This window comes from Oryza sativa, chromosome 5 (genome assembly GCF_034140825.1).
Source record: "Oryza sativa Japonica Group chromosome 5, ASM3414082v1".
NCBI classification, from domain to species: Eukaryota; Viridiplantae; Streptophyta; class Magnoliopsida; order Poales; family Poaceae; genus Oryza; species Oryza sativa.
In genome coordinates this window covers 6,209,746-6,236,761 of record NC_089039.1, presented here as the reverse complement: position 1 = coordinate 6,236,761, position 27,016 = coordinate 6,209,746, and the positions used below count along the sequence as shown (strand labels likewise).

General features: G+C 40.7%; 3 protein-coding genes and 1 long non-coding RNA gene across 7 annotated transcripts; 3 read left to right on the top strand and 1 right to left on the bottom strand.

Annotated features, from left to right (window-relative positions):
* Positions 1 to 2,932: 2,932 nt before the first annotated feature.
* On the bottom strand, positions 2,933 to 8,275 carry LOC4338056 (transcription factor SPATULA). Its single transcript, XM_015783465.3, has 5 exons — positions 8,019 to 8,275; positions 7,761 to 7,878; positions 7,055 to 7,648; positions 6,218 to 6,631; positions 2,933 to 3,387 (listed from the first exon to the last, which is right to left on the bottom strand). The coding sequence occupies exons 1-5, from the start codon at positions 8,093 to 8,095 to the stop codon at positions 3,286 to 3,288; spliced, it is 1,305 nt and encodes a 434-aa protein (XP_015638951.1). The 5' UTR covers positions 8,096 to 8,275; the 3' UTR covers positions 2,933 to 3,285.
* A 5,888-nt stretch (positions 8,276 to 14,163) lies between these two features.
* LOC9266265 (uncharacterized) lies at positions 14,164 to 16,513 on the top strand. Of its 4 annotated transcripts, none has more exons than XR_010741325.1 (5): positions 14,164 to 14,418; positions 14,781 to 14,892; positions 15,005 to 15,104; positions 15,605 to 15,803; positions 16,235 to 16,513. It is a non-coding gene; the product is annotated as an uncharacterized lncRNA (long non-coding RNA). The 4 variants fall into 4 exon arrangements; XR_010741323.1 differs by having other exon boundaries at positions 14,603 to 14,892; XR_010741326.1 differs by lacking the exon at positions 15,005 to 15,104.
* Positions 16,514 to 18,796: 2,283 nt separating this feature from the next.
* On the top strand, positions 18,797 to 23,738 carry LOC4338054 (probable beta-1,3-galactosyltransferase 12). The gene is made up of 8 exons (XM_015782521.3): positions 18,797 to 19,406; positions 20,886 to 21,035; positions 21,123 to 21,205; positions 21,288 to 21,387; positions 21,849 to 21,962; positions 22,277 to 22,419; positions 23,082 to 23,215; positions 23,309 to 23,738. The coding sequence occupies exons 1-7, from the start codon at positions 18,919 to 18,921 to the stop codon at positions 23,174 to 23,176; spliced, it is 1,173 nt and encodes a 390-aa protein (XP_015638007.1). The 5' UTR covers positions 18,797 to 18,918; the 3' UTR covers positions 23,177 to 23,215; positions 23,309 to 23,738.
* A 2,225-nt stretch (positions 23,739 to 25,963) lies between these two features.
* LOC136356540 (uncharacterized) lies at positions 25,964 to 27,016 on the top strand. Its single transcript, XM_066310567.1, has one exon. It carries the CDS (start codon positions 25,964 to 25,966, stop codon positions 27,014 to 27,016), a length of 1,053 nt encoding a protein of 350 aa, XP_066166664.1.

Below are 27,016 nucleotides of genomic sequence, written 5' to 3'. Positions count from 1 at the left end.
CAATGTGGGGCCTTGATTGTTGTGTATGTGAGTAGCTTGAGCAGCTAAGCGGATGCAAACAAAGTAATTATACAAGATGTTAAATTCTTATTTGTTGATAATATATTATAGAAGAACTTAATGGTGCTTTGGAAATACCTTATATTTATTTTGAGAGGTGACTGGAGTGGTGGTGGAGGGTTTCCATATAACTAGGAGCAGCAACCGTGGTTTATAAGTGAACAACATATGTATTCTTATTATTTGATATCTGATAGATCCAAGTTCATGACATATTTGACAGCATATATAGCTCTTTCTTTTCTGTCTACGATAATGAGGTAATTAATAATAAAAATTTAAGGACTATTTTATGGTGTAGATCATCATAGAAAATATTAAAGACGCTCGCGCAAATGCGCGGGTTTCCTTCCTAGTTTCTTAATTTCTTTATCCAATAGATCGCAGTAGCCGCCATAGTAGATTAATTTGCACTATTAATCAGCAGGTTTGACGATATATTTTCTGTTTTACACAGCTGGTCCGATTAGACTTCTGACCTCTATGGCTTCTATATATGTCGAGTTTCCATTCGAGTTGGATACTCTGCTAAGATTTTTAGCTACACATAAAACGATACGAATATAAAATTAGATGGGTTATTAGAATATAATTAACTAAATAGTATTAATTATCATAGATTTTAAATATATTTATTTGCAGAAGAGAACTAAGGGAGTAGTTTACATGGTGTTTTAACTTTCAACTCATGTATATAAATATAAATAAATACTGCGCCTATAGTCCTACTTTTTGATTGATCTGTTCGTCGTTGCAGATAATTTTAGAGTGTCAATCTTGCACATAAATTTACATATATTCTCTACTAAATTAATTTTCGTATAAAGCATGTGCATGTTTTGATAAATTGGAAATTGAAGGTAAAGGAGCGAGGTAGCTATAGCTTCTTCTTATAATTTACCAATTCGACAATCTTACCGTACATGTTTTCATCCTGTAGCTGATGTATATATATATATAACCTGTTGATGTTGACAGTCAACATGCATGTGCCGATTAGTTGGAGTTCTAAGTTCCAACGTTAAAGAAACATGTAATTAACAGTTTCACATACTAATTAATACTAGCATATAACCCGGTTACATCTCTCGTCAAAACAGCAGCGTTTGCCCGCTTCTAGTTCAAACTTCAAAGGAGACACGAACATAAAAAAAAAAAAAGGGACTTACCTGTACTCGCATACGTCTGAATATTTCAGTTAACTTCCAATATCATTTTGACATTGGTATATTTTAAACTATGTATACATCAATGATTAAGAAGCAGAGATAATAAATCTCAAACCTTGATTTGTCAGACGAGCTGAGAGATCAATTGCTTCGGCTCATCATCCGTGGAGTATTTGCTACGTAATCTCTGAACATTCAACTGCGGCGAATTCAATCCAAGAAGTGACATAGTACTAATGAAAGGTAATTCAGGAATAATAGTTCTCTAATTAGCGAAGCTGCTAGGAAATCCTCCACTGAATAATCATGTGCGCTATATATCTGCAACTGATGTTGAAACGAGCCAGTTTTCAACTGATGTTGAGATCGCTTTCCCAATTATTGGTTGACTCTTGAGTTCGTTCATCACGAGTCTATGGGAATTTCTTTGACTAGCCATGAAGCTGTAACATAGACAAGGACAATATCATATTTTAATAATTAGCTGATGCAAATGAAAGGCAATACAGGAATTAATAATTCCTGATTCATGACGCCAGTCTTCTTTATGAAGAATTTATTTTTTAAGGCTTCATTTTCACCCAGGTTAACTACTTTGTCAGACGTGCGTTATTTTTTTAATTTATCCGAAATATTTCTTTGGGTAGTTCCATGATAGAACAGAACTAGATGTTGTACAAAAACGACACAAGCCATACGGAATTTCCATATATATAGAAAACAAGTGCAGCAAATAATATATGTTTATCACGATGATTTGTGTACCACCTCTTTCTCAAATTATTGGTCGCTTTGACTTTTTTCTTGCAATGTTTGACCGTTCGTCTTATTTTAAAAGTTAGTGTAAATGTAAAAAAGATAAGTCATACTTAAAGTGCTTTTGATAATAAGTAAATCACAAACAAAATAAATAATTATTTCATAATTTTTTGAATAAGACGAATGATCAAATTAAAAGTTACAAACAAAAACTCAAAGCGACAAGTATTTTTGAGACGGATGTAGTACCCTTTAACTAGGACATATATTTGGATCATTCATGCATATTTCTGGAAGTGATCAAATTTTGAGGGCAATTTTTACCATCCTTAAAGTAAATGTTGGAAGGTAATATACATTTTATAGTGTAAAATTTGATGCGTTCAAATACTACTACCTCGATGTATTAAAAATTTTTATGTAAAATTTTGATAAATAATGATACTTTCTTAATGAGCATAAAATATCTTATTTCTTGAACTGAAATAGGAGTGTTTCGATCAGGAAACAGCCCCAACAATTTGAGTCTTAATTTCACCGTTTTGTACACAATTAAAGTAAATTAAGTAAAAGAATCAACAAAATGTTCATCACCTTTGACATCTGTCATAGAATTGCACCGGAGAAAGATGCAATGTTTCTGAGAGAAAACCGTTGCATTTTCCAGGTGCTCTCTCTCATCATTATTGCTAACTTTCAAGTGTATTTGGTCTCTAGAAAGATGCAATGTATGTAAAAAATTGAATATTAGGGAAGGACCTATTATCAAATAATTAGAAGGGGTGAAGCTTATAAACCCAGATCGTTCGGCCCACCACCTTGTGGAGCTAGCTGAAAAACCCTAGGCGTTTCTTAAGATGCAATGTATGTAAGCTACTACTACAGTAGCAGCAGCTACTATCATCATCATCATCATCTCATCATATGCAAATTAAAGGTCATCATTATTAAATGTATAATTAATTATTTTAAAAGTGTGCATCTGTTTTTCATTACATGTCACTGTTAAGATGTCGACTAGCGAGTACCATGTAATGCCAGTCCAAACTAACCTAATAGTTCACGACAAACATTTTTCTCATAGTTTGACTCCCTTGCTGATCAGCTCCATGATTCAAGCCGAAGCAACTCCCTTATCCATGGAAATGTCTATATCTTTGACATATTATCATTAATTTCCATTCATTGCATAGCTAAGCTAAAGTCCTAAATTCCTAGCTGGAACTCTGAACAGCTATACCAAAGTTTTGTCGACGAACATCATCAATTTCCGACAGAAATGATCGGTGAAGATTAATTACAGTCTCACTGTCTCCGATTGCATCACATCCTTGACAGCTGCTGGACTGTCATCTTTAACTACAGATTCCTTGAGAATTTCCTCGTCGCAGCTGCTGGACTGAAGAATGAACTGAATATTAGCTTTGCTTCTAGAAGTGATAGTAGTGGTTAGCAATCGTATTTTCTCAGAATCAGTCAGCAGCTAGAATCATTAATTGTTAGTCAATGAAGAGTATCTTTACTTTAAAAATGATGAAAAGCGTCTTGCTCTTACGTAGCTAGCTAGCCATTCTCCATTTATTTTAGTACTCAGAAAAAATAAAATTAACCAAGTGTTTGAATTGAGGATAGATTCAGTTTTTTGACTATTGGCCCGGTCCATGCTTACCCATTTGACATGTTAGTGGTGCCAGTTATGTACTGCAGCCTCTGATGCTGATCGAGTGATAGGCTCATAGCAAACATAGTTGACGAAAACACATGAATGACCATATGAGTTGTCTAGGACAAAATATTCTGACAATTGACTAATATATTACCCCAATTTGTCCAAAACAGTTTTGACATAGTACACTCGGAGAGTTTTATTTTCCTTGTGCATGAGGTGCAAGAACGAAAAGTTCCTCGTATTTCGTACTCCTACATGATAATATATACTCCCTCCGTTTTAAAATGTTTGACACCATTGACTTTTTAGTATGTGTTTGACCATTCGTCTTATTCAAAAAATTTAAGTAATTATTTATTCTTTTTATATCATTTGATTCATCATTAAATATATTTTCATATACACATATAGTTTTACATATTTCACAAATTTTTTTGAATAAGGCGAATGGTTAAATATGTGCTAAAAAGTTAATGGTGTCAAATATTTTGAAACGGATGGAGTATATCACAGCAAAACATCCTGTCATAGATCGATTCTCAAGGTCTAAACTCTAGCAAGATGCTAAAATTCTAATCAACACTTAGTCACAAATGCATGTCATTAAGGGTGTGTTCGTCTTTACCACCTCTTCCCAACTTTTACTCAATCATTTTCCATGCGCACGCTTCTCAAACTACTAAATACATTTCTTTTGCAAAAAGTTTCTATAGGAAAATTGCTTTAAAAATTAATATTAATCAACTTTTAACTTTATTTCAGCTAATATTTAATTAATTATACACTAAATTAATATTAAACAATTCGAATGATATTTATAGTTCAAACTCCGAAATTTTGATCGAGTGGTTGTTGAAAACAACTAATCTTACTGTGTTTTTCCCCATTAGCTGAGTAGCTTTTTCGGCCCCTGCAGTTTTAATTAGTATTCCTCCCAGCCATTGATTTTGAAGACAATATTGAAAACCTCAAAAAGTCTTTTAGCTAGTTCTACAATTTATGTGCTTTGTCTTGCACATGTATTGAGAAAGGCTAGACTTCCAATCAATTATTCTCTAAGGCTCCATTTGGTGTTGCATTGGATACTATTCTCTAGACATCTCGTTGGGTACAATTGTTTTGAACTTGTTATTGTTATGATGCAAAGGATAATAATATTTTGTCTAGCCTTAATTTGTCTGTGGAACAATACTACAAACAATTATTGTCTTTATTTTCCCAACAACTTAAAAATATGAGCACGAGGCAACATAACAACCACAAACTGAGTGTACCCCTTTTACTTCTCACCTAGAATATATAAAGTTCAACTTTCTAAAAATTGAAGTTAGCAAGTTAAAATAATGTGACTATCTATAAAAACAATATCGATTGGTACATTTATTTTCAAAATATTACTAGCCACATCGTCGTGCTTTGTGCGACTATTGATTATGTTTAAGAACTTATGTATATAGTTTATTAGTTCAGCTTAGCTTTTAAAAAGGTTTTGACATAAGTTAATTTATTTATAGAATATCGATTGGCCTAGTCAACTATTGTCTTTTTTAAGTTATATATGTTTATAAGAGGAATTGGAGCCTCCTGTTTTAATTCTTCATTATCTTTGGCCCCTCTCTATTTGTATCAGTGTCTAAGATGAGACACTAGAAACATACAGAAATTCTCATATGTTTAGCCATTTGTGTTTTTTTATTAATGCATGTATCTTTTGACCTAATGATCATTGGTTATCTAAACTCTTGATCCGACGGTCAATATGTTTTTGTGATGTAGCACATCCTTATGCAAGAAAGCTTGCTGCTTTTACTATACAGTAATATAAGTTCATTAATATATAACAATGTATAATTATGAAATATAGTCACCAGAATTGAATGCGTGAACGAGGAGATAACTTATCCAAAGAAAATGCTCTCTGCAAATTAAAATGTTTGTCATGTCCTTTTTTTTCGTTCACACCATGTTTAAACTATACTTTCATTTTACACTGCTGCTCTAAGCCAAAATCTGGTGTTAGAGTGCACCCCAACCCAACGTCACTCTACTCTAACCTAAAGATCACAAAATTTGACGATCACTTTATAGTTTTTTTAGAGAAGGGTATTTTTTACCCGGCCTCTACATCCAACTGGATATATGCAGCCTTTTTAATTTGTTAACTTAGACCCTCAAACAACTCAATCTAAAATTCGCTCCTATGGAGATTCGGACTCAGGACTTTACAATGCTACTCAGGTCACTGGAAGCCCTTTCGCGACAATCACTTTATAGATGCATAGTGCCATAGTATAAAGTGCAACACTCAAATAACCCATGTTATATAATTAGTGTTTTTTTACTTGGTTTGAGAATATATCTTTACTTGATTTGAGAATATATCAGAAGGCACTATATTTTCTACTAGTATATAAAAAAGGATCATATATACGGCGCATAAGAATATGCAGAGAAATTTATGGCATGAGCATTCAAAATGTCCCCTAAAAATTAACAAACAAACGGAGTAATTAATTAAAATCATTTATCTACTCAATTTACATAGAGTTTGTAATCTTACGGCAGGTTGTTGAGAAGACTTTGCACGGGGAAGAAGACGACGACGACCACTGCTGCTGCTGCTGCTGGAATTATGCCCTGTGGCCAACAAGCTGACATCCCTCTTCTCGTTGAGACCCTGCAGGATGCCAGCCACGGCATCCATGGCACTGCACCCCGACGACGACCCCAGCACTATCTTCAGATGAAGCTCTTGACACTTGTTCGGTGAACTGCCCTGATCTGCCGCTGATCTGCTCGTGTTGACCTCAATCTTGTCATCGTCAGGTCCGTCGTCTCGCTCGCCGTCGCCGTCGCCGGCGTGCAGCTGCTGTGATTCAGATAGCTTCCTGTTCTTCTCCTCCAGCTCAGCTATCCTCGCCTTGAGGACGTTCACGTAGTCCTTTGCTCTCATCAGCACTGATGCTTTGTCCTTCTGTGCTCATCGTCGCACAAGTTACAAATCAATTAGCATTAATTAATTGGTTAAAATTTATAAATGTTACTATTAATAAAGCATATATAGGATAACTGATATTAGCCATGCTAGTCATTTTTAGCTAAGCTTAAGATATTGATAAGCACCTTATGAGTAGCCAAGCTAGCGAGAATCTAGAAAAAGCTAGAAGCTAGATTTTCAGCTTCTGGTCTCCATTTTATTTTCTTAATTCTATAACTATAGTTTGTATTCTGAATGCTAATTCTGAATTCTATAGCTACATATTCTCCAGGTAACAATCTAGATTTGAGAGAGTTTGGGATTATGTGAGAATCTTTCGTCAAGCAAGACAACAGATTTTGCTCGAGATTCTATATTTACGTAAGCTTTTAGATTAAATTGGTCGGTAAGTAGACGGACCTTGGTGGCGGGTGGGAGCACGTCCCTGAGAGCCTTGAAGCTATCGTTGAGCTTCTCCCGGCGCTTGCGCTCCGACAAGACGTGCTGCAGCTGCAGCTGCTGGTTCTCGCCGCCGCCGCCGCCGGCGGTGGCCGCTGGCGAAGCCCGCGCGGCCATCTCCATGATCTGGTAGTACTGCGCGAGCCTCGCCGCGTGGATCTTTGACAGCACCGATATGGCCTTCTTGAACGCCCTCTGTCCACCGCCGCCGCCGGTGGCGGTGGTCGCCGCCCCTGGCCGCCGGAGGAGATGCTTCTTCGGGCCCAGGTACCGGGAGTACGGCCGGAACGCGGTGGCGGCGGCGGCGGCGCCATGGCCGCCGCTGCTCCGCCGTGCTGCTTGTCCCGGCCGTGGTAGTAGTATCTGCGACGACACCTCCGTTGTCTGGTGGTGGCAAGAGGCGGCGGCGGCGGCGAGCATGAGCGACGAGTTGTCGTCGCGGCTCGTCGTCGTCGTCGTCGTCCCGGCGGAGAAGGAGCGGAAGGAGGACGACGACGGCGACGGCGGCGTGGCGTACTGATGATCGTGCTCCTCCATGTCCATCAGCATGTAGATCTGAATCAAATAATTCGCAACGAACACGATGATGAAAACATGATTACTCCACAACAAAACAAAGTTCGTCAATTACTAGCAATAAACAAGATGAATTAATCATGAAAATTGCCTGGCTAAGCTGCTGCTGCATGGCCTGCGACTGCGAGTTCATCATCATCGTCATCGCCGGCTCCTGCTCGTGGTGGCGCAGCAGCTGATCAGTAGTCGCCATGTCGCTCCAGCTGCATCTGATGCAAGCACAAATTAACTAATTAATTAATTAATTACAGCCTGCAGAAGCTTAAGATATCAAGGATAGCTGCATGCGTGGCAACGACGACCAGGCCGCCGCCGGCCGGTGATCACCGTGTAATTAATACATATATACCTGATCATGGTGTCGCCGGCGCCGCCGTGCATGTCGCCGGCGGCGGCCGCCTTGAGCATCCAGCTGCCGCCGTCCATGCCTGTACGTACGTACGCACGATCGGATCGAGCTAGCTCTAGTCGCGTTCAATCGATTAATTGCTCTTTAATTTGGCTGCTTCTTGAGCTATCTCGTCTTTGATTGGGAATGGTGTGTATATATACTAGCTAGTAGGAGCTAATTAAGCTGTGAACACACTTAATCGTCACAAATTAATTAGTGTGCATGCACAACCAAACTAGTACACATAAGCGCTGATTCGCGCGTATTCTACCGCTCCCTCCGTACTCGTAAAGTAAGTCGTTTAGGACAATGTTTAAATCAAATCTTAGAAATACTCCCTCCGTTTTGAAATATTTGACACCGTTGATTTTTTAGCACATGTTTGACCGTTCGTCTTATTCAAAAAATTTTATGAAATATGTAAAATTATATATCTACATAAAAATATATTTAACAATGAATCAAATAATAGGAAAAGAATTAATAATTACTTAAATTTTTTGAATAAGACGAACGGTCAAACATGTGTTAAAAAGTCAACGGCGTCAAACATTTCGAAACGAAGGGAGTATAAATCATGAATAACTCTCAAGTTATTGGGTTTGAAAATGTAAAAATTATATGAATAGATTTGTCTTGAAAAATACTTTCATAAAAGTATACATATATCACTTTTCGATAAATATTTTTATAGAAACAAGAAGTCAAAGTTGTGTTTTGGAGACAGTGTCACTGTCCAAAACGACTTCCTTTACAAGTACGGAGGGAGTACTAAATATTCCTATCGATTTTTAATATACAACGTCGTTAACTTCTAAATATACGTTTAAATACTCATATTATTTAATTGTTTTTACAAACATAACAAAATAAGTCATGCTATAAACATTTTCTATAAATTAATTAAAAAAATAAATAATAGTTATATAATATCTTAAATAAAATAAATGATTAATGTATATAAAAAGTCAAGAGATTTTTTATTAAAACCTGATAGTATATATAAGTAAGGAAAGTATTCTAAACTCTCTAGGAGACATCCCTTATTGTTTATATGTCATTTAAATAGTTATGACAAAATTTGAAAAAAATAAAAAATATAGATTAATATCTTATAAATCACTCCACAAACATATAAGGTTAAATTTAATTTTTACAAATTATAACGAGATAAAAAAATTTAACTATAAGTATACATTGTATACTTATTAGTTATAGTTTTTTTTTAACTTGTACAAGTTAAAATCTAACTTACATATTTGTAGAGTGATCTATTACATATTAATCTACATTGTTGAATTTTAAAAATTTTCTTCAGATGACATGAAAATAAATACTCGGAGTAACAAACGTATGTATCCCGAGAATTTAGAATCCACGAGTAGATCGAAATGTATAGTAAGGGTGTGTTTGAGGAGAAGGGGATTGGAGAGATTGGAAAGATACGTAAAACGAGGTGGGCCATTAGTATATGATTAATTGAGTATTAACTATTTTAAATTGCAAAAATGGATTAATATGATTTTTTAGAGCAACTTTCCTATAGAAATTTTTTGCAAAAAACGCACCGTTTAGTAGTTTGGGAAGCGTGCGCGCGGAAAACGAGGAGCTTTCTCACCCAATGTCACTGGAACGAACACAGCCTAAGTCGTACGTGGTGCAGGCTATAACTGGAATTAACTAGTACTAGGACTAGTAGTTTAGTATTTTTTAACTGAACTAGTAGTACGTATTAATTACTCAACTAATTAATGAACGTACGAACGATGGGGGATTAATCAATTTATCGTAAGCCGCCGGCGGCGTAGCGTACGTACATGCATTCGATCGGGAACGTTTCGCAATTTCGCGGACATCGTCTATATATCATACTATCTAGGATTTTATTTTAATTTCGGGATGAAACTTTGGATCCCTTCAAATTCAGTTCAAACCCGTTCAGACTTAAGGACTTGTTCGAAACTCAAGTCAAATCATCGCCGTCCAATGGTATATACGAATTATAAAAAAATCTCATATAAGACGGACAATCAAAGTTGGACACGGAAACTCAGGGTTTGTCTCTTTTTTTTACGGAGGGAGTACTAGTACTTTTTTTTTTTTACGGAGGGAGTACTAGTACTAAGATTTGTAAATCCTAATACTGGACGAAGCTGGCTTTGTCGTTATTGTGCGCATATATCTGAATTAAAAGGTAAGACTACTCGGAATCAGCCACCATTTTGTTGGATAGAAGAGGCTGTAGGTAGATAGAGGCCACAGCCACAGAGGCTGGAACAAGATGATGACAAGTCACTCGAAAAATCTCTGCTCCATGCATACTAGTAACATACCAGCACAGTTAATCGTCAGTCGTGCCATCGTTTATGAGCAAACTAGTTATTCCCTCCGTCCTAAAAGAGTGTCATTTTAGCTATAAACTAAGACATATAGCACCGTAGAAAATATAATAGAGGCTTGGTCTGATGAAAGAATAAGAAGAGTGCACAAGAGAAGGAAGACTGACTTAATTAAGTAATATTAGCTTCCAATCCTATGGATCAAGACTCAAAATAGGTGCTTTGCATCAAACCAGCCCGCTGGACTCAACCTTAGCTGTAAATCCATTTTCTTTATAAGCATAAATTGCAAGTCCTCGCTAGCAAGCCAAGGTAGCAATATGAGGTTGACACTTATCGATAGAGGATGCGTCTATACCCACATGAATTAGAATAAGCACATTACTCTCCCTTGGAAATGTAACCAACATTGGCATGTTTCTATGACCCAAAACATTAGGACGACCTTGTTTGAATCATTACCAATCTAACCTTATTAAAATATTGGTAATGACAAGATTTGGTAAAGCAAAATTTAATTTTGGTAAAGGATGGTTGTTTGGATTGTTGCTAATTTTTGGTATCTGTATGAGCTTGCCAAAATTTTTGGCACCAAATCAGATAGATGCTTACCACATTATGGTCACCAATAATTTTTTGGCATGGCAAGATTGGGGATAAAATCAAACAGGTTGTATATATCTTCCCCACCCGCCCTATGAAAAATCCACCAACTGCATACAACCCTCAATTTGTTATCTCCCATTGACTTCTGCAACTCGTTGCATGCTATAGTTGTTTGTCCAGCACATATGCCACCACCCTTCCACTTCACTAGTGGTGTCTTGACGCTTACGATGCATACCAAAACTACCGATGCCTTCCTCTACCCCATAAATACATTCATCTCTAAGGCTCCGTTCTGTTCTTCAACTCTAAACATTAACTTCCTCGTTTTCCATCGTCAGCATGCTTTTCAAACTGTTAAATTATACGTTTTTTTTTAAAAAACATCTATATATATGTTGTTTAAAAAAAATAAATTTATTTTTCAAATTTATAATAATTAATATTTTATTAATCATGTGCTAATGAGGTTTCTCATTTCGCGTGCAGTACGAATCTCATCCAGGAGGAATCTAACGAAGCCTAAATCATCTAGCATGTTTTTGCTTCAATCCAATGAGTTCCCGCCACCCCACCCTTCAAGCCTATTTCTTTCCACTGCTAGGCCATTACCCTGCCTTTCTCTATACCTGAAGAAACTCCCCTCTTCTACCTTCCTAACCCTTCCCAACCAGCCTCCCCATCCCTAGCCTCGCAAATTACACTACCAGAGATTGTGAAGCCACCGCGTGCCTCTCTACGTTACCGAGAGGTTTTGCATACTCTCGGTAAGATTTAGAACATACCGTGTGTTTCCACATAGAAACTCGGGAACATCGAAAAATTACCGTGTTCCAAGCCGATACTCTCGGTATCCGTGGGACCCACTGTTTCACCGTGACGGGGCATATTATTTGGCTTCGTAGGTGATGATTTCCGTCAACGTGAAGGATGGGAAGCGCTATTTTCGTTGGCGCGGAAGGATGGCGGGGCTGCGATTTTCATTGGCGCCAAAGGAACAGTAGATTCCCGAGAATATTCAGTGCATTTGCCTTCGGTAACAGCCAGGCCCACCTGTGACCCAATTAGCGATCACATCAAAAATTAAGGTAGAAATAGAAAAGAAGTGATATGATGCCGGACCGTACTTTTGGTATTATATATATATTTAACATGAATAAGGCATAAAAGTGACAGGTTAAGAGATTGAATGGACAAATCAGATGAGGTTTATTGTACTTTATTTTTGGAAAAAATACGAATTACCCCCTAACTATTGTGGTCGATCGAATTACCCTCATAACTCGAATACCAGATATATTTCACACCCTAAACTTTTTAAAACCGGATGAATTACCCCCTGACAATATCTAGAGTGGTTTCCGTCCTACGTGGTATACACGTGGTAGTCTAATCAATATTTTTTTTAAAAAAATGGTGGGACCCACCTACTTCTCTTCCCCTCACCCCTCTATCTCTTCCATTATTCGTCGTTCTCTCTATCTCTCTCTCTCTCTCATCTCTCTCGCGTTGTGTGCGGCGAGGATGGTGGTAGACGGCGGTGAACGGCGGTGTCACGGGGAGGGCACCACGGCCGGTGGGCCGCGCCGAGGAGGATAGTAGGGGCAACGGTGGCGACGACTAGCTGGAGGAGGCGGGGTTCGAGATGAGGGCGGCGGCGGGCCAGCGACGAAGCTAGGAATGGGTTTGAGATGAGGGTGGCTGCCACCCGCGCCGCTCCCCTACGCTCGCGCCTGATGACAGAGAGAGAGGGGAAGAGGAGAGAGAGGGGGTGAGAGAGTATGACAGGTTGAACCCACCAAATTTTTTTAAAAGAAAATGTTGACTGGGTTGCCACGCGTACGCCACATAGGATAAAATCGCTCTGGATTGGGTCGAGGTGGGTAATTCGTCCGGTATAGAAAGTTTAGGATGAGAGATATCTGATTTCCGGGTTTAGGGGGTAATTCATTCGACCATGATAGTTCGGGTGAGGGTAATTCGTACTTTTTCCTTTATTTTTCTCAAGATTTAAAAACATAGGGGCAATTGCGCCTATGACTCCATTTTAAAGGCTAACAACCAATTTAATTATTTTTTATCTTGTTTAGTGGTTGGCCCTCTTTTATCAATTTTACTCATTTGACCATTCTTTTTAAAACTGAATATATGGCCTGACCTTATTCTATTAAGGCAAAATTTGCTACAGGTTGAACCCACCACCGCTTGCTTCGTTTGTACGCCTAATGAGAGTGAATGGGAGTATGAGACAATCATATTGCAGTGGAGAAGAGATTGGAGAGGAGGGAGGTTGACCGATGAAGAGCGTAAGGTGTACAATATCTGGTTTGTTAGTTTAGGAGGGTATAATCCGAACAGTATCAATAATTCACTGGGGTAATTCAGACTTTTTCTTTTTAGAAACAACACAGACACAAGTGGTCATATACTCACCCCTTTAAACGTATGCACAACACATCCTACCCCTAAGACCGGATACCTCATACAACAAGCGTCTTTGCATGAAATGCCTACCACTGAAACAAAAATAGTTGTTAAGGCGAGTACGCATGCCACGTATTGAACTTCAATCGGGATGAGTATGTTTCACTACAAGAAATAGCATTTGTAATTTTAGAACAAAATTTATTTAATTTCTTTGTATTATTATCATTTGCATTTTCTTTAATCAGCCGAACCCTATATCCTTAAAATACCATTATCAGGTCCCTAAAGCTGGTTGATTTGTTTTTATTTTTTTTCCAAAGTATTGTTGAAACAGACAGATTTATCGATGAAAATCACCAGGCTGACGTAAATTCCAAATGGATTTTTTTTATAACAGGATGAGTTAAATTGGGGTTAGTAGATCACATAGGGCTAATTTCCATATATCTTTATCGTTTGTTTTTGTAAGAAAAACTCATGATAACGTATCGTGCCCCACAAACCAGAAATCGTGCCGAAAATGTGGCGGGCACCAAAAATCTGGCGGGCTCTTATCCAAACCTCTTGGGTGGCTAGGTCACAAAACAATCCCCAATCCTGGCGTCCACCACTCATCCCCATCGACGCGCTTCCTAGTCCCCCCGCCCCCGCGCGCCGCCGCGCCGCAAACCATCGAGCCCCCCGCCGCCGCGCTGCGCGCTAACCAGGCCCCCACCGCCGTGCCGCCCAATGCCCCATCCAGCCCCACGTAGCCGCACCACGCCCCCATCCAAGCCGAGGCCGCCGCGGGCACATCCCCATCGAGGAGCACCTGCCTTCGTCCCCACCTTTGATGGCCGTCTCCATCCTCTGCTCCAGGTGGAACGCTATACACGAAGTCGTAGCTCCGTTTGTGACCCCCGCCTACTCCTCCTAGGACGCCACTGTGGCTGAGGCAAGCGACTCCGCTCGGCCATATCTACATCAGTGTGCTTCGTAAACGAGAGGTCAGTAAAGCAACTCCATGTTTCCATCTGTGGCTCTACAACTTTCCACAAAGAACCATGGTATGTTCATAGTTGATATGCATTAGAATTAGAGATTTTAGTATCAGGGTAAATTAGTTCTCTTTGGTCAGAAGTTTCTTGGTTGGGGGGAGAACATATTTTGAATTTGTTGAACCTCTTGCAGTCCCGTTTGTGCTTGATGGTACAGATTATTGTGAAGATTTATTTGCCAGGAGTCATCTAGATATTCTAATGCCACTGTGCAGTCTTTGTACAAAGCAAACGAATATAGTGTTGCAAACTCTATTGAATCGACATGTTGTCCATCCTTCCAAAAGAGTGTTGTGTGCTGCCATTTCCAGATTTGACTTGTATCTCTGAAATTAATATCTGGAGACTGTATAATATGCTAATGGAAAGGGGACCAGGTTACAGAAAGATGGAGGATGGAGCGGCTAAATTCTTTACATTCTGGTTAGAAATTATATTCTTCTTGCATTAAATTATATTCTTCTTGCTGAATTGAAATTCAGTTACTTTCTTGCACTGAACAGTTATGCACACATTTCTACTTGGTTAATTATAGGTGCTATTTGACTAGGCCGCTGTGATAGAAACCAGTAATTGCCACATGGCTTGAGATCATCTTGTAAGGGGGTGGCACATGCAGATGGTGCAACATTGCTGTATGCAGGATCTCTGGATTTTTGTTTTTTCCCTTTAGTTCTTGTTTTTATGCTCTTGCTTCAATCTGTGCTATCAAATTGCTTTGTAAAGAATACATTTCTGCACTAAGATTCACAAGCAGTTGGTTCCATGACAGTATCCTATCTCCTGTATCTGTTTTAGATAACCAATTTTGCCTCTTCTAAACTGTAATCAGGGGTAGACCATAAATTAAAGATCGAGTTAAGACTGAAGATTGCTAACACCCTAATCAGAATGGAGGAGTTGTTCTGTTAATTAATTGCTGCTTGCATCTTCTTCTATTGGTTGTGTTTTGCACATATTGTGTGGATTGAAACTCTAATTCAGTTTGCTACGGCGAATAAGATTTCAAATTTTCCTTATGGGAGAGAGGATAAGATTCAGTTTTTTTTCCAAAAATATATTAATTTCCTGCCAATGCAACACAAGATGACAATCATTTCTTCAAGTGCATAATATTTTAATGTTCTTTTTGCAGAAAATCATTGTTTAAACTATTTGGATATCATGCCTGAATTAGAGAGGCTACAGAACATCATGGAAGCAATACATGGACCTGATAGCACCAAGCACTCCGCATGGTCAGGATCAGGGTGAGATGTAGGGCTAGCGACAGAGCTTGGATGCAAATGATTGCTCTATCCCAACAATTGGTTGGATCTCTGTCTTGATTGAAGGTAATTTTCTGTCATGGTTATTTTATATCAATGTGTTGTAAGTTTGTTTGGTACGAAAGAAAAACAAAATGAAGATTAAGAGATCCATTATAGTGTTGACTAAGTTAATAATCAGTGTTGAACAAATGTATCATACTAGGAGTCTATTTGCCTGTGTTGTTGTTAGGCCTTCACAAGAATCAGTAGCAGAGATGTTCTGCTTCATTCTTTTATCTGTGCAGTGGTGTGTACACACACACATTAAGAGATGCGCTTGCAAGTTGTTTCATGCCACCTCTTTGTCATATGGAATTTCATACTTGTCTCGCGTTACTTTCATTGACATGTTTAGTCAAAAAAAAACTTTCATTGACTTGTTGCTTCATAATGTGGTATGGGAAACTAACTATAATATTATTTGGCACTCAGATAACTTTTATGTCTGATTTCAGGCATATAATGATCATGCCAAAGGACTGGGATTGATTTATGTTGTCAATGCACACATTTGGTTAGTCAGCCACTAAGATGTGTCTATTACCTTTCCAGCAGAGGTTGTAAGAACTAAGGCTCATTCTGCTTCTCTTGAGTTATGTGTAGCTAGCGACTTTGTAGATCCATTCATGTTGTGTTCTTGCCTCGTGATGTTCTCATTAATACCGGGGAATCTTCAACTTATGTTCACATGATATTTTTCTATGGTTCTAATTTATTTCTGTGATGCTTGCCTATGTTCTGCCTGTTATGTTTGCGTGAAATCTGCCTGACTGTTGCTTGTCTCATATCCGTGTTGTACTATCATGAATATAAGAAATCTGTAAATCCAGGTGTACAATATTATCTAGTGTTCATTCTCAGCAAGTTACTGTGATGAGCTACACACACGGGAAAAATTTTAACATCCCCGTGTGTCCAGTACTATAATCCTCTCGGTAAGCTCTGTCCTGTTACCGTGTTTTGCGTACCACACACGGTAATGATTGTTTTTTTCCAGTGTTTTTGTACCTCTCGGTAACACTCCGTTCCGTTGCTTCTGTCCCGTCTTGTGCCGTTAAACAGATTGTTGCCGAGTGGCTGTGTTCACTCGGTAATTTTGAACATCATCCCGACTGTAGAAGCATTGTCGCACGGGAAGAATCTCACAGTAAAGGTGTGAAGCCACCGAGAGCGCGTTCCCGTGAGCTTGCTCTCGGCAACTTGTGTTACCGAGTGTTTTCAAGATGTTGCCGAGTGTTTTTGGCACACGGTAGCTTCGCAGTCTCTAGTAGTAATTTACCTTGAATCCTAACTGATTGCTCATGGTCCTACCACCACCAGAGTTGGAGATGAATCGAGCTCTCTAGTCGCCGGAAGTGGAGAAGAATGGCTTGGAGAGTAGATTTTGTTGCCAATTGACAGGTAAGGCCGTAAGGGCAATTCACTTGTTGCAACCACCAAAAATCATATGAATCCAATTTCTACTAGCGCAGCTGGCAGGGTGTGTCATCTCAATTGGTAGCATGAAAGGCTGAAGAGATTCACGATGGTAAGTTGGGACATCATGTAGCCATTTAATCTTGGATTGGTCAAAGTGCCTTATTACTTTTTAAGAAAAAGAAGTCTAAATGTATTTACCAATCAGCGGCCAGAGTAAATTTCTACTTACATACTACCTATAGGTACCGTAAAAGGGCCTGATTAAATAAGTCCCTACTTTAGCTGTAACATGTAAAATTTGGATAATTTTCTTGATCCAATGGGTTGATATATAGGAGTACTTGACTGGTTGACTTCAACTCTAGAAAACATATTCTAGTATAAAATTGATAACCAAAGTTTCAAAAAGATTAACCCTACACACCAAACATTTATAATCGGATAGAGTAGTTCTTGATTGTCTAAATGTAGAGGCTGAGATTATCCCAAAGCATCCTAGAAGGGTCTGTTCAAATAACTTTAATTTCTCCGGAATTTTAAAAACTTTCAAGATTTGTGTGGGACTTTTGGGTTGCAAACATTGGCCCAAGCCTGGCCCAAATACGCTCAATACACTATCAAGCTAGACAGGGATGGGCTTTTGCGGGCCAGGCAAAGTTTAGGCCCTCTTTGTTTAGGCTTAGACTTATTGGCCTAGATTTTTAAGTCAGTTTATTAGCGTATATGATTTATACGCTGGTGGATTTAATGTCCTAAGTTTAGTGATTTAGCCATACATCTACCTCACATAAGCCAAAAAAAGCTTCTCCAACCTAGCTTTTGGCTTAATAGTGTTAGAGTGGCTTATGGCTTAAAAAAGACAAACGGAAAAGCTGCCTGTTTGTTTAGGCTTAAACTTTTTGACTTATAAGTTGGCTTATAAGCCTAAACAAAGAGGGCTTAGGCCCTCTTTTAAGCTTAGGCTTAGGCTTAGGCTTATTGGCCTAGACTTTTAAGTCAGTTTATTGGTTTATATGATTTATAAGCCGGTGGATTTAATGTCCTAAGTTTAGTAGTTGAGTCATACATCTATCTCATATAAGTCAAAAAAGCTTCTCCAACCTAGCTTTTGGCTTAATAGTGTTAGAGTGGCTTATGGCATAAAAAAAGCCAAACGGAAAAGCTGCTTGTTTGTTTAGGCTTAGACTTTTCGACTTATAAGTTGGCTTATAAGCCTAAACAAAGAGTGCCTTAGACAGGTCCGCTAGAAAGGATGAGGGACTTTAAGTGCACTAATTCCTCAGCAATTTAATGCAGTAGTAAGCAGTGTTCTCCCGACGAAAACCGATCAAATTCAGTGAAATTTTGACATTTCGATTGGAAATTTGAAGCTTAAACAATAGATTTGGTCGAAATTCAGTTAAAATTTATCAAAAGCCGATCAAAATTTATCAAAAACTGTGATACCGATAGGGCTCGAAATTTAGTGGTCAATCGGAAATGTAAACTCTGGTAGCAACACGCCAACACCACGGAAAGACTGAAATGAACTCTGGTAGCAACACGCCAACACCACGGAAAGACTGAAATGAATACAGTGATCAGTACAAGCCCAACCCAGCAGCTGTCTGAAGCTTAACCAAAGCTTAAACCCAAAGCAAACCAGAGGCAGATCAGATCAGAGCTAGTAGCAGCAAGCTCGCGATCTCCCCCACCTTCTAGAACCTTCTAGAACCGCCGAATGCCGCTCCACCACCACCGCCACCACCACCACTCCGCCGCCGTCGCCGTCGCCGTAGCCGACGACGACGACGAGGCCAAGCCGCGCCGCCCCTACTCCACCTTCGCCTCCCCGCGCGCGCCCACCTCCGCCTTCTCCGCCGCCTTCTCAACCCACCGCCTCCTCGTCCTCTTCTCCGTCGCCTGCCTCCTCGTCGCCGCGGCCTCCCTCGCCTTCGCCTTCTCCGCCCGCGCCGCGACCCTGCAGCCGCCGCCCCTCGCCGCCGTGGCCGAAGCCACCGCCAAGGTCGCCTTCCGCTGCGGCCGCGCCGAGGACACCCTCCGCGCCTTCCTCGCCTCCTCCTCGGGGAACTACTCCTCCGCGGCGGAGGGGAGGGAGAGGGAGAAGGTGCTCGCCGTCGTCGGGGTGCACACGGAGATCGGATCCGCCGCCCGCCGCGCCGCGCTCCGGGCCACCTGGTTCCCGCCCAAGCCCGAAGGCATCGTAAGGTTTCCCCCCACATTGCTTTCCTCCATTCCCACCTACCAACTTGGATCTAGCTACTCGCTTTGCTCTGGATTGCTGCTGCTCATCTTACGCTTACAGTACTAAGCTTCTAGCCTTGTGTCTAGCTTATGCTGCGATGGGATCTGTAGAGCCTTTGGTTGCTGTCACATCTTACATGCTTTTTTACTCTTCAACAAATTTTGATCAATGTGGCGTATTGAGCAGGTCCAATCGCTAAAGGGCAATGTGTGATCTTGATATTTTTCATATTTTGATCACTACGGAAGGCGATCCTACTATTATATAAACTTTCAGATGGGTTCTGCGATAATGTGTTTTCATGAAAAGAGCTAGTAAATTATGATAAACAAAATTAAGGATGCTGTTTCAGCCGTCCCAAGTGTCCAATACGTTTGGTTGCTAACCAGAATTTACCACAATTTTGCACAGGGATGTGCCAATGCAAACTCCTTTCTATTCAAGTCACATTATATCGATTATTTCTAGCTTTTCGATGATTGATCTTAAGTGTAAATTGCAAAAAGTCACAACCAAGCCTCATGTACATGAACCAAATCTTGTGTTGAGTGTTTCATTGAACAAATTTCCCGCTGCAACATTCAGGGTCTCCATCTAGTAATAAGGGTACACTAGCACTTTTTCCCTCTTTGTGGAGATCTTTTAAGAGTTGCAGGACATATGAATTGTACCATAACTCCCCAATTCAATTTACATTGTAGTGGCATGAGTGTTCTCAATGTCGGTAGATGGGTCTTAATTGGTCACCCACTTTCTAGTAAGTATACAGTAAACTTAAATCAACCATGTATACAGCTCGACTATTGTAGAGTGGAACACCATTAGCTCTGGAGATTTGGGGAAATTAGTTCTTAATCCCTGGCATCTAATCTCAGGGTGATGATGCCACAGCCGAAGCATTGTGAGGCCAGTTCTTCTTCATGCATATTTCTATTGTCCGCTCAATAGTCAATTCTACTGCATTCTTCATTTCCCCAAAGTCAAGATCAGCCATCTTGATTGGCATTTGGTTAGGACGAAAGCAGTGTATATCTGATATACTTCCATAAGCGAAATCAAGCTATATAATATTAATTACTTATTACAATTTTACCGTTAATCACTAAGAATCACCTTAGCTTCTGGATTCACAAACTTTTTATGAAGAGGTGTACTGACTACTGAAGCACATTACCAGAGAGAAATGAATGTGCTGATTTGAAAATTACTGTTTGTCAAGAAGAATTGATTGTCGTAAAGTTTACTTTGTATTCTGTTTGGAACTTATAAAATACATCTCTTTGTGTAACTTAGCTGTCTTAAAAAATCATTACATTCAGTTAAGTCCATTCACTAATTCAATGTTTGAATCAGGAACACATGTGGGCTAGTATGAACAGTTCATCAGTAAAGAATATACAATCTTTTATAGGCTAACTCTGGCACTTCTCTCTATATTGCAGTTTGGAACATGGAACTGGTTTATCTTTTAGGTTTGTTGTTGGACGAACCAAAGATAAAGAAAAAATGGCAGATCTTCAGAAAGAGGTAGACATGTATCATGATTTCTTGTTTGTTGATGCTGAAGAAGATACAAAGCCCCCACAGAAAATGTAAACTCTCTCTCCTCTTATGTTTGTACCTTTTTACATATACACGTGATTAATCTTAAGCCTCCCCTCTTGTTGCCCATGTGACAGGTTAGCGTTTTTCAAAGCAGCTTATGACATGTTCGACGCAGATTTCTATGTCAAAGCTGATGATGCTATCTATCTGCGCCCAGGTAAAGTTTGTGACCTGATGTACAAAAACTGTTGTTTAGATGGTTAGGTCTGTTATATGACTCGATCATGCTCTTAAGCCAGATAGACTCGCTGCTCTTCTTGCAAAGGACAGGCTTCATCAGCGGACATACATTGGTTGCATGAAAAAGGGTCCAGTTGTCAATGACCCAAATATGAAGTGGTTAGTTCAAAATTTTGATACATACATTGGTTTTAAGTTTATTTACATATTCCCTCGGTTCCCAAATATAAGCATTTCTAGGATTCAAATTTTGTACACAATATAAACATTTCTAGGACACTGATTCCAATGCACGGTAATCGAAGCGTTTTCAGCCAATCAGGTGCTTAGGAGGTCAATCTAAACAATTCAAATTCGAAATTTGACCACTGAGGTGGCTGAAAGGGTATTTTTCCCCTTATCCTTAATCGCTGCTAAAAAATCTAGAAATGCTTATATTTAGGAACGAAGGGAGTACTTCTGTTTTCTGTACATACCTCTAATTTTTTTAATGGTGATTAGATTCGCTTGTACAATGCACACCAACCTCTGGCGTATATTGGTATCTCAGACAAATTGATTTTCGGTTGCCCTGTTCAATGATCATGCTATTGTTTCATGACACAAGTGATTTATTTCAGGTATGAAAGTTCGTGGGAATTATTAGGCAATGAGTACTTCAGTCATGCATCTGGTTTACTATATGCTCTTTCTTCGGAGGTGGTTGGATCTCTAGCTGCTACAAATAATGATAGGTTGGCCAGTCATCTTTTCCTATCCATGCCATAGAGTGAAAACACAGGAACAATTTAGTTGACCATTCTTGTCTCTTAAAACATAATAAAGCAAAATTGCAACAGTTCTGCGAATCCAAAACATCGTGTAGTTTCTCCTTATCCTGTATATTTCCATTTACAAGAATACAAGAATCAAGCCACGCTTGAAATTCTATATTTGATTCATATTATAGACTAGTCTACCAACAAAAAAAAAAAATCCATCCTTGTTTTTCTGTTTGTTTTGTGTATTTTTCATGTAATCATTATTTGTTTCTTCATGCAACTCTCAGTTTAAGGATGTTTGATTACGAAGATGTTACTATTGGATCATGGATGCTTGCCATGAATGTAAAGCATGAAGACAACCGTGCAATGTGCGATTCGGCATGCACTCCCACCTCCATTGCTGTATGGGACAGCAAGAAATGTTCAAGTATGTCTTGGTAAATTGTGTTTCGTGATCGTAGTGATAAAATAGTCAGAATGGGAAAATTCATCATCGCTGATTTAATTATTTATGAAATAGTACTATTTCTTCCTTTTCCTATTTCTAATATTGTGATTCCTGATGAAAGCAAAACTAACTTTACATCTGATATATCTCTGTGTAGATGCACTAGCTATTATTACTGCATACTCCATCCAGTCATACATATTTGACGTCTAGGACAAGATTCGGTCAAACTTTTGGTACTTTGATATTAATAATCTGATAATTTCTTTAATTCTTAATCTACAAATAAAAAGAAACAATATGTATAGATTTGCCTTGAAATGTACTATGTACTATTAAATTATTAGATTTTGTAAACTTATGTTAATACAAAATTGATGGCGAAAGTTTTTATTATTAGATTTTGTAAACTTATGTTAATATAAAATTGATGGCGAAAGTTTTAAAAGTTTGACCGAAACTTCGTAAACATCAAATAGTCATGACTGGAGGGAGTAATATTTTTGGTGTCTGAAGACTTAATTTGAATATATTTTTTAGTAATTAGCTGATATTGCAAAATAAGTTTGATTAACCATAACCTCATGCCTTTGACTTCTTTTGATGCATAAATGTTTTACATTAGCCTTGTTGACTTCCAGATTCATGTAACACAACTGAGATAGTAAAGGCGCTTCACAACACTACCTTGTGCTCAAAGAGCCCTACATTGCCACCTGAGGTGGAGGATGAGTAGAACCTTAGTGTTATTTTTTTTCCCGTCAACAGATGCCAGGTATTGCCTGTCGTAACATCTGATTTCTAGTTAAATGTATTTCCATACCGTTGTATTCATTGGTGAACTCATCTGAGAGCCATACTGTTGCAGCTTCTTGTTGCTGAGAGTTCTCCGAGAAGTGTACCATCGCGAGAATGATGTAGGATTTGTGTGCACACTCCCGATATTGGGATAAGCGAACAAGACAATATGTAGGTTCAGGCAAAATGTATACTCCCGACTGATAGAAGTGGGAACATTTGTTGTCTTATGTGCCATAGCCGATTCTGGCCATCGATTCTTTCACTGGCTATGTTGTTCATTGATGTGTATATAACCATATATATACCCCAGTCTGCATTGTTGATCATGAACTTCATTTCATGATCATGGATAACTCCAGCTTATTTGGATTGATGTGTTCTCATAGAACCAGAACCCAGCTTATGTCCGGTCGGAGTAATAATGACCAATTCATGTTGCTGATTACACTCCTGAGATATGATTATCTGAAGTAAGGACCAATTTATGTTGCTGATTACACTCCTGAGATCTGATTACCTGAACGCGTTGCGTTTCCTTGCGTGTATGTGTTGTTGTTCCCTTTGCAATGCTGCGTTGCAGGTGTTGCTTCTTGTAAGAAACTGAGAAAAGCTGTGGGCTTTTCACACCGTTAATGCTACACTGTGAATACCATGATGCCGATGCCCCACTTTTGCCATTGCTTGTGCCTGAGCCTACTCCCTCTGTCAAAAAAAAGAATCAACCTAGGAGGGGATGTGACCCCTTCTAGATTGATGTATGTGGACACCCTTATCTTAGGAGGGGTCACATTCCTTCCTAGGTTGATTTTTTTTTTTGGACGGAGGGAGTATTCTCCAACCACAAGCTCGCTGCTATTCATCTGAGGTGACCTGAGATCAGCAAAATATAGGATCCATCTGAGGTGACCTGAGATTTGACCTGAGATCAGCAAAACATAGGACGTGTTCAGATTATTATGTATTTACTAAATTTGACAACAAACTAAACAAACATAGATACTTTTTTTTTAACTTTACTTAAGAAATGGTGAACAGGCCCATAGAGTTACCACCGATGCGTTTGCACCAGCAAACAATACTAGCACTATCAAATTATAATGGCACCAACAATGGAGCGAGCACACTAAGATATTTATTTGTTACTATTAAGATACAGATTTTAACTCTGTTTTTCGTTAGCACATTTACCAAACTGTTAGATGGTATATGTTGGCGGATGGCATGAGGCCCTTCGACCAAACCTGCCGAAACCCATGGCGAAGGCTATGGAGCAAGAACGGCGCAAGGCGAAGAGTCGTACAAGCGCCAGGCCAGAAGCGTCTCAGGCGAAGGGTGCAAGGCGAAGACTATCTGCCGAAGGAGGACGACTTCGCCTTGACAAGTTCGCCCCCGCGAGGGCCGAGGAAGCCTTTCCGGCCCATCAAGCCTAGGGGCAATAGGGCCGGCGATCGCCAGACGGCCCATCAGGGGCCTGTGAGCCCCTATATCATCATGTACCCCTGTAAATGTCCCTTTCGTAAGGGTAATCATGTAAATTCCCCTCTATAGCCTAAACCCTAGTAGTAAGAGCCTGTAATAGGGCTATAAATAGCCCCCTAGGGCCATGTAACGGGGGAATCCCGAGTGAAATTCAAAATTTAATACACTTCGTTTTTCCAACCACTGTTGAGTAACCACGTCTTTCGACGTATGCGGTTGTCGTTTCGATAACAGCTGGCGCCAACCGTGGGGACCTCCGAGCGAAACCACTGAGAGCGAATGCCACCGAAGAGGGTCGTGAAGGAGAAGGTTGCCAGGCGGAAGGAAAGCGACGCCGGGCCGGACATGGCCGCCGAGGAGGGAGAAGAGCCTTCGGCGCCAATGGCTGAAGATGGAGGAGGACCATCTGCTTCCACGACTGCGCCATCACAACTGCCTTCGGCCCCTGCCGCCTCTGTGCAAGTGCACGGCCGACATGGCGAAGGCGGCTGCGGCGGCGAGGGCACTCCAGACCAGGGCGGAGATCCTTTCAACAAGCCAACTGGTAGTGCCCCAAGCCGCTCCATTGCAGCCAACAGCGACCCCAACCGCGCTCGCCGCCGTGCAGGCCCAAGTCAGCCCTGACCCCGAAGCACAAGCCGAAGCCGACATGGAAGCCATGCGACAGAACATGACACGGCTCCAAGACATGCTTCGCCAAATGCAAGAACAACAACAAGCATACGAGGCGGCGAGGTGGACCAAGGTTACGTCGGCTCCAATCCTTCAGTATTCGGCAGGGTATGTCCCACCTCAAGTCCATCCGCAAGTGACGACTCAGCCCTTTCCGCCACAAGTCGCACAAGCGCCGATGTACTTCGCCAAGCAGCAATTGGCCGTAGCAGCGCATCCAGCCCCTCACGTACAACAGCCAGTCGCTGCTCAAGTACACCATCAACCACTTGGCCAAGCGCCACAAACAGTGGCGGAAGGGGTTTCGGCTCTGCAGGCGCAACTCCAAGCTTTCCTTCAGCAACTCAACCAACCCCACTGCATTTCAAGTACAAACCCATCGGCCCATCCGGAGGGGAATACAAGTCAAGGGGCGCCTAATTGGTTGCCACCGATTCAGCCGAGCCTGGGAGTTTCGCCATGGAATCAAGGACCGCAGTTCAACTTCGTCAATGCTGCTCAAGCGCTAACCGTTCGGCGGCAAGCTCCAACTCCAGGCTTTGGAACAAACCAAGTATCAATCCAAGCGGCCATGACGTGGTCGCAGCCAATTTTCGACCCATCCATGGCGGCTCAGCAAGTATCTCCAGTTGGAGCCGGGCAGTCGAATGCCACGGCCCAACCCCACGCACAAGCTGCGATTTCGCCCTTCGCCACACCGTACCCGCAGCAAGGGGCGGTAAACAGGACGGGAGGCGAAAAGGGGCTACTGCTAAGTGGGGGAATCAAGACTCGTCCAATCCCACCACAGTTCAAGTTCCCACCCGTCCCGCGCTATTCAGGCGAAACTGACCCGAAGGAGTTCCTCTCCATCTACGAGTCAGCGATCGAAGCGGCTCATGGTGACGAGAATACCAAAGCGAAGGTAATACATCTCGCTCTAGACGGCATCGCCCGTTCTTGGTATTTCAATTTACCAGCCAATAGCATTTACTCATGGGAGCAATTGCGCGATGTTTTTGTCCTTAACTTTCGAGGCACCTACGAAGAGCCGAAGACGCAACAACACCTACTCGGCATTCGCCAAAGGCAGGGGGAGTCGATAAGGGAATACATGCGTCGCTTCTCGCAAGCCTGGTGCCAAGTTCAAGACATAACCGAGGCGTCGGTTATAAACGCCGCTTCGGCCGGTCTGCTCGAGGGTGAACTCACAAGAAAAATCACCAACAAGGAGCCTCAGACGCTCGAGCACCTACTTCGCATCATCGACGGGTTCGCAAGGGGCGAGGAGAATTCCAAGCGACGGCAAGCTATACAAGCTGAGTACGACAAAGCCTCCATCGCCGCTGCTCAAGCTCAAGCACAAGTTCAAGTTGCCGAACCACCTCCCCCCTTCATTCGCCAGTCTCAGCCGGCGATCCAAGGACAACCGCCAAGGCAAGGCCAAGCCCCCTTAACTTGGAGAAAGTTCAGAACAGACCGTGCAGGCAAAGCTGTGATGGCGATCGAAGAAGTGCAAGCCCTCCGCAAGGAATTCGATGCCCAGCAAGCGAGCAACCATCAACAGCCAGCCCGCAAGAAGGTCCGAAAAGACCTCTACTGCGCCTTTCACGGACGCTCTTCGCACACCACGGAGCAATGCTGA